Raw genomic sequence first — 16,236 nt, forward strand, 5'->3', positions numbered from 1 at the left:
AGACAATTTTCAGGAGAATTTTTAAAAAGCATAAATAAAGTTGGGGTTAATTAAAAATTAACTTAATGGTTGCACCCATAGCAATTAAGGACACTTTGTACGAAGGGAAAAGGATGTGGCAGACCATCCCTTGACTTAAATCAAAACTGCATAGTCAATATTATACAAGGAACTTAAGTGAATATTGTCTTAGGTTAATTGGTACACTGGTTAGCGAGATCAAAACGGACAACCATAAAAGCCTCACTACTTTAGGTACATAATAGGAAAAAATAAAAAAACAATGTTGTATAAATGTTAAATCCTCCCTTTATTTACCTTTTTATAAATATGGAAACCCTTAACTAAATAAAAAAAGGACCAGGAAAATTTAAAATAACAACAATAAAAAGTTTCATCTTCCTAAACCTTTGATAAATGTTGTTTATTTTGGTAGCAAAGAAGCATCAATATAAAATGTAATTTAGCTTTGTTTACACTGTAAACAAACACTATTTTTGTAAGTGTGTTTGTCTGTGCATATTTCTCTGTGTAATTGTGTGTGTATGTGTGTCAAAAGAGAAGATTATAAATATTCTGGAACTTATGTACTATACCTACTAAGGAGAAAAAAAAGATTTAAAATGTATCTACATCTATCATTCGTGTCCTCAAACTCAATTTTCAATGTATATTTCTTTTTATCAAACTTAATCTTCAGGTAATTGAAACCTGCCAATATAAAACTACTTTTAAAATGAATGACCTGTACTGAAGATCTCAATAAACAAACGATATTTCAAATACTAAAATGTGCACTTTCCTGTAATTATTATACAATAATAATACCCGATTCAACATTTGCATAGTTAGTGGCACTTGACACAAGGCAACAATAAGTATGAAAAAAAAACGCGGCAAAAAATAAAAATTTGGCGCGTAAATTCCCAATGTATTGTTACCATGTCAACTTTGCCTACTCTCCAGCCATGGTTCTGGCCTGCGCTCTTACCCTCTTCTCGTAGTCTGCTCTGTTCTGACAATAGCACGTGTACGCCTCGGCCTGGGCCGGGTCCTTGATGTTTGGGTCGTTCAACAGATCCTGTAAAAATAACATGAAATGTCAAGGGTGTAACAAAATTCATTTTCCCCCCGGCTGCAAAATATTTTATCAACGCCACCCCCCCCCCCTCTAGTTTTTCCCCAAAGAGGGGGGAAAAGGAAAAATGTTTTCAGTATTCTTCATTTTACTCATTTTTTACCCCTCCCACATATTTTTCTAGGGGGGAAATGGGAAAAATTTTTTCAGGACATTTTTTCTTCATTTTTTCCTCCTTCAAAATATTTTAATAGGTTGATAATGTTATGTTTTTCTTGTCAACACTTATAATGCAAATAAAGTAATTAACCTGGATTCCTAGCAGAATTTGTTTGATAGTAATAGCTGGCCTCCAATCCTTTTCTTCATCCAGTAGTGACAAACAAACTGAACACATATTATTTAACCAGTTTTTAAAATATCAGGGTTTACCTTATCAATATAAAATATCAAAAAGGTTTGTATTCTTAAAAGCTGTCAGAAGCTATTTGATAACTTCTGGTAAAATAGGTAGGTATCGGGTAAAATAAAACCAAATTTCTTTAATTTTGATTAAAACAAGAATGGCGTCCATCAAAACAAGTACAAATACAAACCTGTTCCTGATGGATAGACATTAGGGTGGAAAAGTGGAGGAACAAACTTCACCTTTGGTGGAGTACTCGGGTAATCATCCTGAGAAAAGGATAGTTATAGTCTATAGAGTTGCTACGCTATTAAATAATGAATTTAAATTACTTATTTATTTTGATTACATATTGCTTTGAAAATTAAATTTAGGAAATATGATTCAAGGGGGGGGGGGGGGGAAGTTTTGACACTTTTGCTTACTCCGTGATTATTGGGCTAGGTATTAAAGTTAGACTATAGGTTATTTGGGATAAAAGTTTACTTTTGGTTAGTACTTAACGGATTTTTAATCATTTTTTGGATAACCCCACCCCCTAGCCCCCCGGGGCTCAAAATCCTTCTAAAAATGAACCTAACCTTAATTTTCTCAGGAACCATTTGACCAACTGAGATGATTTCTTAAACTTAAGCTTTTATGCTTATAAACTAACTTCTGATTTAGAAGTCACCTCCTGCCACCAACCCCTAGCCCTCCGGGGCTCAAAAAAACTCTAAAAATGAACCTAACCTTAATTTTCTCAGGAACCATTTGACCAACAGAGATGATTTCTTAAACTTTAGCTTTTATGCTTATAAACTAACTTCTAGTTTACAAGTCAGCCCCCTGCCACCAACCCCTAGCCCTCCGGGGCTCAAAAAACTCTAAAAATGAACCTAACCTTAATTTTCTCAGGAACCATTTTACCAATAGAGATGATTTCTTAAACTTAAGCTTTTATGCTTATAAATTAAGTTTAAGTTTAGAAGTCGCCCCCCTGCCGCCAACCCCTAGCCCTCCGGGGCTCAAAAAAACCCTAAAAATGAACCTAACCTTAATTTTCTCAGGAACCATTTGACCAACAGAGATGATTTCTTAAACTTAAGCTTTTATGCTTATAAACTAACTTCTAGTTTAGAAGTCACCCCCCTGCCGCCAACCCCTTGCCCTCCGGGGCTCAAAAAAAACCTAAAAATGAACCTAACCTTAATTTTCTCAGGAACCATTTGACCAACAGAGATAATTTCTTAAACTTAAGCTTTTATGCCCCCTGCCGCCAACCCCTTGCCCCCCAGGGCTAAAAAAAACCCCAAAAATGAACCTAACTTTAATTAAAATTTCTTATTTGAAGAGTTAGAGGTACACTTAATAAACCAAATATGCTTCTTTTTGGATGTTATTGACATATCTGCTGAAAAAAAATATAATCGGCCTCCAGGTTCAGGTGCTGCAGGCCTCCAGGTCCACTCAGGAGACAGGTAAAAATTTAAATTTCTTATTTGAAGGTTTAGAGGTACACTTATTAAACCAAATATGCATCTTTTTGGATGTTATTGACATATCTCCTGAAAAAATTAGAATCGACCTCCAGGTTCAGGTGCTGCAGGCCTCCAGGTCCACTCTAGACAGGTGAAAATTAAAATTTCTTATTTAAAGAGTTAGAGGTACACTTATTAAACCAAATATGCTTCTTTTTGGATGTTATTGACATATCTGCTGAAAAAATTTGAATGGGCCTCCAGGTTCAGGTGAATATCTAAAATGGTTAGTTTGGAATTTAGAGAAAAGGTATTTAAATAGAATAAGGTTAAAGTAAATAATATAGTCAAATTTATTGTTTACGGCTTTAATATGTGTTCCCGACAGGCTCCAGGGGCCTGCTCAACAGGTAAACATCCTTATGTGTAATGTTTGAATTAAGATGAAAGGTTACTAAATAGAAATAAAAAATATGTACAACAAGAAACTTAATCAAGGTATAAAAAATCTAAAGTTATCCTATATGATAGCTACTTATTTCCAGTGAGCAATATTGTCGCCATTTTAGAAATACCTTGCAGATTAAATTATTTGTTAAAAAATACAAAAATACAACTTACTTAGGGTGGGTCGATTTTGGAATTTCACATTAGTAGACATTGGCAAGGGTTACTAGGCCAATATAAAACCCTGTGAAACTTGAAAGAGGTTTTTAAATCCAAAAACAACGGGCGCACGGAGGGTATAAAATGTGCCCGCCCCCAAAACCAAAAATTGAAATTCCTTCAAACACATGCATGTTGCATATCAAAATGACCGCATTGAAATGCTGATTACAGATCTGAAAACTGTTTTGAAAAATATTGATTCAGTCTGAAATGATTTTCAAATAACCTACCAAAATGAACAACTTTGACTAAATCAGCTGTTTTTAGATACTTAATGAGATCTTGTTCCAAATAGGAGCAATATTTTTTATAATGGTTTGAGATTCGTAATCAGCATTTCAATGCATTTTGATATGCAACATGCCTGTGTTTAGAGGAATTTAAATTTTTGGTTTTATAAGGGGGTGGGCACTTTTTATACCCCCTGCGCGCCGGCAGCCTTAAGAGCCAAGTCACTTTTGAAACCCTGCCTAGAACACATATCTTTAAATAAGAACTTTTAATTTTTACCTGTCTCCAGAGTGGACCTGGAGGCCTGCAGCACCTGAACCTGGAGGCCAATTCTAATTTTTTCAGGAGATATGTCAATAACATCCAAAAAAGATGCATATTTGGTTTAATAAGTAAGGTTAGGTTCATTTTTAGGGTTTTTTTGAGCCCCGGGGGGCTAGGGGTTGGTGGCAGGGGGCTGGCTTGTAAACTAGAAGTTAGTTTATAAGCATAAAAGCTTAAGTTTAAGAAATCATCTCTGTTGGTCAAATGGTTCCTGAGAAAATTAAGGTTAGGTTCATTTTTATGGTTTTTTTGAGCCCCCGAGGGCTAGGGGTTGGCAGCAGGGGGGTGACTTCTAAACTAGAAGTTAGTTTATAAGCATAAAAGCTTAAGTTTAAGAAATCATCTCTGTTGGTCAAATGGTTCCTGAGAAAATTAAGGTTAGGTTCATTTTTAGAGTTTTTTGAGCCCCGGAGGGCTAGGGGTTGGTGGCAGGGGGCTGACTTCTAAACTAGAAGATAGTTTATAAGCATAAAAGCTTAAGTTTAAGAAATCATCTCTGTTGGTCAAATGGTTCCTGAGAAAATTAAGGTTAGGTTCATTTTTAGGGTTTTTTTGAGCCCCGGAGGGCTAGGGGTTGGTGGCAGGGGGGTGACTTCTAAATCAGAAGTTAGTTTATAAGCATAAAAGCTTAAGTTTAAGAAATCATCTCTGTTGGGCAAATGGTTCTGAGAAAATTAAGGTTAGGTTCATTTTTAGGGTTTTTTTGAGCCCTGGAGGGCTAGGGGTTGGTGGCAGGGGGGTGACTTCTAAATCAGAAGTTAGTTTATAAGCATAAAAGCTTAAGTTTAAGAAATTATCTCTTTTGGTCAAATGGTTCCTGAGAAAATTAAGGTTAGGTTCATTTTTAGGGGGATTTTGAGCCCCGGGGGGCTAGGGGGTGGGGTTATCCAAAAAATGATTAAAAATCCGTGAAGTACTAACCAAAAGTAAACTTTTATCCCAAATAACCTATAGTCTAACTTTAATACCTAGCCCAATAATCACGGAGTAAGCGAAAGTGTCAAAACTTCCCCCCCCCCCCCCCCTTAACATAAAAATATATTTGCAGTCTGGCTTTGAAACCGATTAATGTCCGCTAGATTAGAACCGGTTCTCCGCCATACTAAAAAATCAAATATAGTAAGTATTACAAACAATTTTCTACGAATATTTAAAAATCACAAAATAAAAGTTAGTTTTGTTACCCCGGAGGGCCAAAGGTTTTACTTTTAATCTTATAATTTTTATTTTAATATCCACGGAAAGTTGTCTATAATACGAAAAATACCTATTATATCATAATATCAATAAAAAGTAAATATAAAAATAAAGAATGCTTCAATAACAATAAAAGTTATTGTTTGTATTATTTTGCATTAGACAGAGAATTGCACATGAAACTTTTTGGATGGATAGTATTTTTAAAGTGTTAGAACCCCTTACTTTTTGCGTTTATTCATACGTTTACCATACATAGAACAACACTAGCGGCTACGCTTCTAGAGGCCTCTATTTTTTTCAATTTATGTTAAGATCAGCTATTTACCTAAAAATATCTTTTCAACCAAGATAGGGTCAGATATATTTGTGATTCCACTTTAGAGGGTGGTGGTACTCCCCCAAAATAGCTATAAACCTTCCCAAGACCTATGAGAAGCTATACAATAAAGGAGAACCATATCGGTTCGGCGTTTAGCCAGATCCTTCTGTACAGACAAACAGACAGAGATCCTGTTAATTTTATATAAGGATGGTCCGTTGAAAAATCTGATCAAAAATCAAAGCATCCTTGTTATAATGAATCTCTGCAAAAAAAACTGTTTGCTATATAAAATGGTAATCCAATATCGTAAATTTTGCATTTATCCCATTAAATACCATTTCCCTCATAAAACTACAATATTATATTAAGTAATAACAACAAATAAATTATCAAAGTTCAGATATTTCAAGCAATAAATATTAGTAACGATTCAATTAAAAAAGTTCTGAGAATAACAAGGATGATAACATGCATGAGCAGCGGAGCTTATTTGTTGATATTTTGACTGACAGACCAAGTGGATAATAATGTAGATGTTCATAAGTCAGTGCAATCTTCTTCTTGGCCTAAGTTGAATAGCAGCTACAAAATATACTTAACCTGGCCAAACAAAATCTCCAACACAGACCTGCATTTTAAGACAAATGAGAAGGACTTAGAGAGATACAGATAAGGATTAAAAGACTTAGGTGACTAGGACATGTCCTTAGAATGAACATGTCAAGAAACCCCAAGAAATGCTTGAAGCGCAGCAGGGGTAAACCCAGGACAACTTGGAGAAAGAGTGTAGAAGATGAGCTGGAAAATATGAAGATGACATGGGGAGAAGCAGAAAAGCAAGCTAAAGACCGAAACACCTGGAGACATGTAGTGGCCGAATTTGCTGAAACAGCAAGACGCGGAAAAGTAAAGTAAGTATCTTTCATTGGCTTATCCTTTTAGATCCCTAGATACCCCTCACAATGTACTATTTGTACTTAAAATCATACTTTCCTCCGACCTATTATTCTACTAAATTAGTTTGTAAATATCTACTAAGTAATCGATCAATTCTGAATAAGAGTGAATTTTATTCAAAACTTTTAGGATGAATTTTAAAAGTTTTAGAAAGAGGTAAAGTTATGTGTATGTTAGTAGAAAATTTCAAACATTTCAAAAATATCTTTTGGGGATCAGAAAGGGGATTAGAGGGATAGGGGAGGTTATGGGAAGGAAAGTGATGTATAAGTAAAGAAAAGTTAATTATCTTCACTTATAATAAAAATCACGCCAGGCTAACATTACTTACTGATAGACAAAAGTTAGACGGACATAATAAAACATGAATGAACATGGAATAAAAAAAACGTATAGAATACTTTAAAGTAGGTACTCATTTACTGTTCCTTCTATCTCTATTTTAATATGTATGGATCTATATAAAAATAGAATTTGCTTTCAATAGATTTTTTCTTTTCAAAGATTCCTAATTAAAATAATTTCACCGTTAAAATACGCTATAAGAGGTTCTGACGCATTATCTCATTTGAGTTGGGAGCTTTTCAAATATCCCGAAAATAAAGTTTAGGTTAAATATAAAAAACATCATAGGAAGCTAAATATAACAAGGATGACAACATCCATAAAAGCAAAGCTCTGAAACGATATGACAGACGAATATTAACTTTTGTAGAGTGTCAGAACTGAATATACAAAATATGAAAACATAAGGTTTGACAAAATTATACGTAAAGGGGGGGGGGGCGAAAGTGACACTTTTTGAAACCAAAACTAAAAGTCAACAAAGGAACTCGAACTAAAAAAAGAGTTACAGGTCTGAGATTTTGCATGGCAGTTGCTTTATAGGGGTACAATATGGAACTGTGAAGAAACGGCGGCGCAACCGCCGAAAACCGTCGTTTCCCGCCGAATTTTTTTTTGCCTTTTCTCGGCGGTTTTCGGCGGTTGCGCCGCCGTTTCTTCACAGTTCCATATTGTACCCCTATAAAGCAACTGCCATGCAAAATCTCAGACCTGTAACTCTTCTTTTAGTTGAGTTCCTTTGACTTTTAGTTTTGGTTTCAAAAAGTGTCACTTTCGCCCCCCCCTCTTTGTTGCAAAACTTCTTAAATACAGAATTCTGTTTAAGGACATACCGACATTTTTAATACTTGATTACAGAGATGCTTCGCATATAATATTGTACCTTATAGTAATAGGAATCAGTAATCAAAAAATCAGATCAATCGAATGATTTTATCACATAAAAAATTGTTATTAAAAAAGTAAAAAATCAACATTTTTAAAATGGACATACGGACATTCTGGTAATGATTATAGAGTTGCTACGCTTTCTAAATCGTACCTAACTACAACAGGAATCACCATGCAAAGTTTGAAATCGATAGGACAATTCTAACATGCCTAAATTAACGAATAAAAGCTAACTATCTCGGACGGACGTACGTACGGACGGACGGAGGACCTACCCTAATAATAGAAAAGCCTCGCTTTTAAAAAGGGGGGAGGCGGAAGTGACACTTTTTAAAACCAAAACTAAAAGTCAAAGGAACTCAACTAAACAGAGAGTTACAGCTCTGAGATTTGATATGGCAACTGCTTGCTTTAAAGAGGTAAAATATGGAACTGTGAAGAAATGACGTCGGAACCGCCGCTCCCGCCAAAAACCGCCGTTTCTACATTGTACTTCTATAAAGCAACTGCCATGCCAAATCTAAGAGCTGTAATTCTTTATTTAGTTGAGTTCCTTTGACTTTTAGTTTTGGTTTTAAAAAGAGTCATTTCCGCCCCCTCCCTTTAGACCAAACAAATAAATAAGATTAAATAAGATTAGTTAAGGTATTTGGTGTTAAAATATTAATAAACAAGGATGACAACATCCATAAAAGCGAAGCACTGAAACGGTAGGACAAACGGACATTAACACTTGTATAGTATCTGAACTGAAAAATTGGAACATAAATGTATAAATGTCGAATCAAAATTGTAGGTAAATTTGTTGAATAACTTCTTAAAAACAGGATAATGTTTATGGACACACTTACATTTTTGGACTTGATTATAGAGTTGCTTCGCTTATAATATTGTTCTTTGTTGTCCCAGAAATCAATATACCAAAAATCAGATCAAACGGATAATTAAAACACTTGAAAATTTGTTGTTAAAAAAGTAGAAAAATCAACATGTTTAAAATGGACGTACGGACATTCTGGTACTGATTATAGAGTTGCTACGCTTTCTAAATCGTACCCAACTACTACAGGAATCATCATGCAAAGTTTGAAATCGATAGGACAATTCTAACATGCCTAAATTAACGAATAAAAGCTATCTATCTCTCTCGGACGGACGGACGGACGGACGTACGGACGGACGGACGGACCGACCCTAATTATAGAAAAGCTTCGCTTTTAATAAATAAAAGTTTTAACAAATAACGATATTTTAAGACTTTTATATTATTTATCTGTTTATATGAAAGCTATTAATATATGAATACCATACTGTTTATAGTGTTTCTAAGCTTCTAGTTAAGACGTCATTCTGTTATTGTTACCGTCTCCTTTGTTTTTTTTTTACAAAAGTAAACTTCATCATTAAAATTGTGTACTTCAATAAAACCTATTTTTCCTCTGAGATATTTATTTAAGACTTAAATCTAGCTAAATATAAATCAAATTAGATTTTCTTTAAAAGCATCAACAAATTTCATCTGTATTAGCAATTATCAGGTTTATATAAGAATCTAAAATACAAATTAAATTTTTATTAATCTTGAATTTGAATAGATTTCCTTCCTTTCAACTTAGGACCAAGTTATGCGAATTAGATAGGGAAAAGAACAGGAGTTCTAAAAAATAATTTATGGAAAATGTTTACGTTTTTAAAGATTTAATACAATCCCTTTCCAACAAGGATGACAACATCCATAAAAGCAAAGCTCTGAAACGATATGACAGACGAACATTAACTTTTGTTGAGTGTCAGAACTGAATATACAAAATATGAAAATATAAGGTTTGACAAAATTATACGTAAATTTGTTGCAAAACTTCTTAACTACAGAATTCTGTTTAAGGACATACTGACATTTTAATACTTGATTATAGAGATGCTTCGCTCATAATATTGTACTTTATTGTAATAGGAATCAGTAATCAAAAAATCAGATCAATCGGATGATTTTATCACATAAAAAAATGTAATTAAGAAAGTAAAAAAATCAACATGTCTAAAATGGACGTACGGACATTCTGGTAACGATTATAGAGTTGCTACGCTTTTTAAGTCGTACCTAACTACTACAGGAATCACCATGAAAAGTTTGAAATCGATAGGACTATTCTAACATGCCTAAATTAACGAATAAAAGCTAACTATCTCGGACGGGCAGACGTACGGACGGACCGACCCTAATTATAGAAAAGCTTTTGATTGGTTGGTTGAGAGTACAAACGTTTAACCAAAAATTGTAATCCACATAAGGGATAATTTTGTGTAACATCATTGGGGGCGTATATCAATTTATCGGCCATTGCCCTTTGGATTCCTGATATGCATGTCCCTATCCTTTGAAACAGACGAAAATTTGAAATGATGATTGATCAGAAATTATTTTTGTGCTGAATTTTATCTTTTCTAATCTTTAATCAAAAGACGATTACATTTGATCAATTTTAGAATTTTATTCATTTGTGTATTTAATTTATCTTATGCGAAATATGAAAATAAGATTTTAATCTTTTAAAAAAAAAACATGGTTCTAAAAAAACGCTTGCAAGTATATAACAAAGGTACATTTAAGCATTGCCATAATAATTTTAAAAGATTATCGTAATATTCGCATGGCAATTTTTAAGAAATAAGTCCTAAATTTAATCTTTAATGAAATACCTAAATTCTTTGAAGACATGTGTTTTTTGGCAAATATCTGGAAAAACAATTTCTTTTGAGATAAATTTCTTTCAAAACTTTAAACTCTTATAAAAATTGTTATTAAATGTTTGGAAAGATATTGTAGTTTAATTCTTAAAAAACAGGAATCTAAAAAAGAAAGGAAAATTCAGAGTACAAAATTTTGAATATATAGTACATATAGCACCTACACCGTGGTCATCACCCTGAATATTGCAAAAATAATATTTTTTTAAAGAATTTTTATGTACATTTTCTATAATAATCAATGATATCTACAACCATTTAATTAAATGAAAAATAATCCTAACTCCGACTTTATAGCCAATTATCTTAATCTTTTTAAAGATCCAACCTCAAAGCACTTTTCAAAACTTTTATAGATTTAATTTAAATTTTAAATCGAGAAAAAAAATACTGTCTGTGTGTTGCACTAGTTTAATGTCATATCAAAATAAGCCGTTTTTTTTCTAGAGTAGCTAGAATAAACTATCAGTCTGTTTATTAACAATAAGTAAAATCCTGTCTTCAAATGAGTTTTATGACTTCTCCGTGCGAGGAATTACCTTAGAATTGATAAATCTAAAGCAGAGTAGTTTGCCAAAGAGATACAAGAAGCGCTTTACAAAAATTTGACACCCCTTTATGTTATACTCCCCCCCCCCTCTCTTAATTAAGGAGTTTGATTTTTTTTTTACAAATCACCCTACTAGACTGTATTAGATGATGTATAAGTATACCACCTGTCTAGGAAGGTGTATAGATTGGACCCATGCTGGTTGTATCCACCCCCTTAATTATGCACGCCTCAGGTCTAAAGGCTTTTAAAACGATCTTATTACCTCGCCTAAGTCTAAATAATAAAAATAAGAATATTTGTAATTTAGATGAAAAATTCAATACAAACGGTGGTAAAATAAAAATAATCATACAGATTATGGTCTTAGATTTGCTTTACTGTGCTACTATACTCTTCAAATTCGATATTGGAATATTTGTTTTTGAGTAGCAAAGCTAATCTACATTTTGGCTGTCAATCTTTAATGTTTTTTTTTCTAGTTATACATGATTTACATATTTCCTCTTACTTTACTTTACTTTACTTTACTTTAATTCAACCAGATACACTTTTGCTTTTAAAAGTTATTCTTTTCCTTCTTCTATATTTGGTCAACTAGCGACCACGCCTCTAGAAGCATCTAGAGGCCTTTAAGGTGGGGAAGTTGAAGTCCAATCGCCCCTATTTCCAGTTTGAATTACAAAAAGAAAATTTTAAAAAAGTTTTTTGGGTGGGAGGCATGTGGAAATACCCTCCGCCATAGTTATAAACCTTCCTTAGACCTAATAATAGCTTCGCTGTAAAGGAGAAACATATAGGTACAGCAGTTAACGAAATCCTTTGCTAAAGTCAAAAATAATCTTACTACCTACTTTATATAATAGGATGCTAAATCATTGTATCTATTTGTAATATTTATCTTGTAGTTACAATAATTTAGTTTACACTTGTCCTTGTTTATTCTTTACTCTCTGGCACAATTTATTGGCATCTGCATTCACAAGTTTTACATATTTCCACTAACAATATGTAAGGAACAATAATTCAACAAAATAGAACAGAGGGTCATTTCTTCAAGTATTTTCCGAAAAGTTTAGTCAAATGCGCTTGTTAAGTCAAACTGTTCTTAATTTTAACCTTTTCATATATATGGTCAAAATAAGATAAAGTACCTAGTGAAGTTAAGATCTGTAAAGATCAAAAAAACAATTAAAACTATAGAAGTCTCTATTAAAGCTGATCTTTACATAGATACCAGGATGGCTTTGCTTTTTTATTCTCAAAGTAAGGTCTTAGCTTTTTGAACTATTTTTCTGCTCCCTGCGCTGCTTCAGTCCCTAAATACTTTTGGCACAGCCTCTAATGCAAAAAAATTAAGTCTTTTCATTTACTAAAAGGGTTATTCTATGTGTTCTAATCAAGACATTTTTGAACACCCAACGAAAAAAAAAGAATGCCGGAAAAATTGACTTACAATTACATGCTTTCTTACCCGATTAATTATCAGCCAGATAAGTCAAAATTTTTAACATAATTCCCATATCAATAAAAATACTGAACTATGATCTATGTTCCATAAATCTAAATATTTAAATCCTAGATAGTTTTTTTTTTATAAAATCAGAATACTTGTCCGAGTTGATGTTACCAAAACAGCCGTACTTACCACCTAGAGTCAAATTGAAAAAGAGATAGGACATTGGACGCAATTATTATTTCTGTAAAATTATACTTTTAGTATATGGCAATTTATAGGAAAAGAAAGGGTAGTAGATTGACCTAGTCATCATTGTCAACTAAATTTTGTATAGGTATACATCATATAAAAACAATTTTAAATATTTCGTTATAAAAAATTGAAGTGAAAATTTTTATGTTTTGATGAGTTAGGATTATACTCAGAGTTAATCTGGAATTAATCAAAATGAATTAAAATTAAAATTTCATTAAATTAAAAAGTAATTTAATTTTAAAACCTAATAAATCAAAGAAATCGAAAAGTAGACACTCTTCTATAAATCAATGTTTGTAAACAAATCAGTTTGCATAGCAATATTGGCCTATAAATTTTGTTGGTAAGATCAATTCTTTCCATAAGTACACAAGACTAGGATGTGTTACAAAGAAGTAGAGGTTCACTTTAATTCGTATATATTTTACATGGCATCTTAAATTTTAAAGGAAAACTGAAAACCATGGACCCATAAAATGTTTATAAAAATGATGAACTTAAACATGTTAATTATTATAAAGTTCTTATTATCTTAATAGACAGACAAAAAAACCTTATCTATAATACAAAGTAGCTTGATGTCTGTCTGTATGTCCTTCCGTCCGTCTAAAGCTTAAGATCTCGGTAACCACTGAACCGATTGGATTCTACTCTTCAGGGTATATGCCTATCGGTCCTGTGGTGGTTTTAAGCTATTTTCTTGGAGGGTGGGATACCCCCAACCCCTAAAAAAAAATTCCCCCCACCCATTTTTTTTTGCAGAAGATTTCCTTGGTCCTTTTTTTGCAGAAGATTTCCTTGTCTTTTTACGAATTTCGCCTAAATTTTTTTTTGATTATCTCTTGGGGCAAAGCCCCTAGAGGCTAGGGGCGAAGCCGCTAGTCCTTACAATAAAGTAACAGTATGTCTGTATTTCTATTTGTCTGTCCATTTATGTTTGTCTGTCTAAATAATTTTGGTAAACAGCTGATTTTTACATAGATTGAAAAGAAAACGTGCCCCTAGAGGCCTCTAGGGGCGTAGCTGCTAGTACCTTTATATAACAGTAACTAGACTACAACAACAAAATCTCAGGCTAGAGGCCTCCTGACTTCCTAGCCAGGCCCATCAACATTGCTAGGACAGGATGGGCCAGAACACATATGTGTGTATGTATGTGTTGATGATCTGTCCCCTTTACACTTGTCTCAGTTCCTTTAATATGCTAACAGGCTAGGTACATAAGTAATATAGGTAGAGCAACTTACCTTAAAGATCATTTGTCCCTTGTAGAGACCTCCCTCCCAAGGTGTTCCCTTCTTGCCAGGAATGGCATACTCCCACAACATCATGTTCATAGTACCATCTGTGTTCTTCATAGGTCTAGGCAAAAAATATATTTAGTTTATTTTAAGAAAAACGAGAATAACTTTTCCAGTATAACTTGAAAACTTTTGTATCGTATCAAATCCAGTTTTCTAAGAATATACAAGGATGACAACATCCATAAAAGCGAAGCACTGAAACGGTAGGACAAACGGACATTAACACTTGTATAGTGTTAAAACTTAATTATCCTAATATAAATTTATAAGAGTCAAAGCAAAATTGTAAGTAAATTTGTTGTAAAACTGCTTGATACAGGATAATTTTTATGGACATACTTACATTTTTAGGGCTTGATTATAGAGTTGCTTTGCTTATTACATTATACTTTGTTGTCCCAGGAATCAATATACCAAAAATCAGATCAATCCGATGATTTGATCACATAAAAATTTGTTGTTAAAAAAGTAAAAAAATCAACATGTTTAAAATGGACGTACGGACATTTTCGTAATGATTATAGAGTTGCTACGCTTTCTAAATCGTACCTAACTACTAAAGGAATCACCATGCAAAATTTGAAATCGATAGGAGAATTCTAACATGCCTAAATTAACGGAAAAAGCTATCCGTTACGGACGTACGGACGGACCGACCCTAATTATAGAAAAGCTTCGCTTTTAAAAAATGTACAATCATAATCTCCATCTCGGGGCTAACAAAACTGATTTTAATCTTATAATTGTACTTTTTTATATCCGCGGAAAGCTGTCTATAATATTATGCGATAAATAACTATTAATAAGTGGTATAGTAGTGAACATTTATAATATTACTGATTAAAACATAAAACAAGAAAAGAGTTGTGTGGTGAAAAAAATTAGGTAAACTTAAAAGAAAATTTCTTTAATAATTTTCCCCCACAGAGGTTAATCATACTTATGTTTCCTTCTATAGAAAATTCAATAAATATTTAATTTTCTTTAAATATTTAAAAGGCGAAGGAAAACAAATTATCTAGTTTGTACATTAATGTTTATTGAAAGAGGAGTATGCACGAACGAGAGCAAGTGATTCTAAGCACCTTTCAGCAGCGATTCTAAATGTTTTTTTGGTTAATATACTAGGGTTATGTTTAATATCGTTATATCAATTAAACAAAAGTTTCGCCATGGTTTCATATGAAATATTTTTTTTTAAATGTTAGGCATTTTTCAAATGTTTTGTTGAGTTCAAACTGCTATGACACAAAAGTGAAATGAAAAATGTTATTTTCTAAAAAGGGACTGCAACTGGAAATATTGTAAACAGTTTTATTAGTGTACTTTCGTAGTTTTGAGCATTTGTTTATGTTTTGGCTTGTTATTTTATTTAAACATTTGAACTCAACAAAGCATTTACCTAATGATATTTCATTAAAAATCCCTAACATTTCAATGTTTTATCCACAGAAACCCATGGTGAAACATGTTTTATCCATAGAAGGCCATGGTGAAACGTATTTTTTTAGTTGGTATAACTATATTAATTATATGCCTAGTATCATAGAATATTCACAAAAAAAACTTTTATAATCACTGCTGTAAGGTGCTTAGAATCACTTGCCTTCGTTCGTGTATAGTCCCCTTTTATCCGCAAATATCTTTAATGTATAATAATGAAATTTAAATTTTAGTTTTCCCACCGTTGCATTAGTACCTAGGTACAATTAAATGTCCATAATATGATTAAGTTTAAGACAGACTCGGACCTGATGCCTGACAAGGGTTTAAATGAAGTAATAGACATAATATATATAGATGGTCAATCTAACCCCAAAATTCATGAAACTTAAAAACGGGAATCCATAATCTCTATTAATGAAGTATAACCTGGCAATGTATCCAAAAGGATGGTCTTTCCTCCATGCCTTTCTTTCTTCTGATAATCTGGCCTGTGCAATTCCGGACATTTTTAAAAAAGTTTTCTCTGAAAAAAAAATACATTAAATAGATTAATTTTATAATAATTAGGATAAAAAGAAATCACACTTTGGT

At 32.8% G+C, this 16,236-nt stretch overlaps 1 protein-coding gene across 1 annotated transcript; it reads right to left on the reverse strand.

The window, feature by feature from the left end:
• Nucleotides 1–785: 785 nt before the first annotated feature.
• LOC145307949 (SUMO-conjugating enzyme UBC9-A-like) lies at nt 786–16,190 on the reverse strand. Its single transcript, XM_080150237.1, has 5 exons — nt 16,072–16,190; nt 14,143–14,257; nt 1,675–1,753; nt 1,389–1,465; nt 786–1,081 (listed from the first exon to the last, which is right to left on the reverse strand). The coding sequence occupies exons 1-5, from the start codon at nt 16,149–16,151 to the stop codon at nt 956–958; spliced, it is 477 nt and encodes a 158-aa protein (XP_080006363.1). The 5' UTR covers nt 16,152–16,190; the 3' UTR covers nt 786–955.
• Between the last annotated feature and the right edge of the window lie 46 nt (nt 16,191–16,236).

This window comes from Acartia tonsa, chromosome 2, assembly GCF_053477335.1.
Source record: "Acartia tonsa isolate MP-2025a chromosome 2, ASM5347733v1, whole genome shotgun sequence".
Classification (NCBI taxonomy): domain Eukaryota; kingdom Metazoa; phylum Arthropoda; class Copepoda; order Calanoida; family Acartiidae; genus Acartia; species Acartia tonsa.

Excerpts from the sequence above, each read along its gene's own strand:
- LOC145307949 (XM_080150237.1), bottom strand. The coding sequence starts at position 16,151 with ATGTCCGGAATTGCACAGGCCAGATTATCAGAAGAAAGAAAGGCATGG. Across the intron at positions 14,258-16,071 it reads CCTTTTGGATACATTGCCAG|ACCTATGAAGAACACAGATG; the intron begins GTTATACTTCAT and ends TTTTTTGCCTAG. Across the intron at positions 1,082-1,388 it reads AAATTCTGCTAGGAATCCAG|GATCTGTTGAACGACCCAAA; the intron begins GTTAATTACTTT and ends TTATTTTTACAG.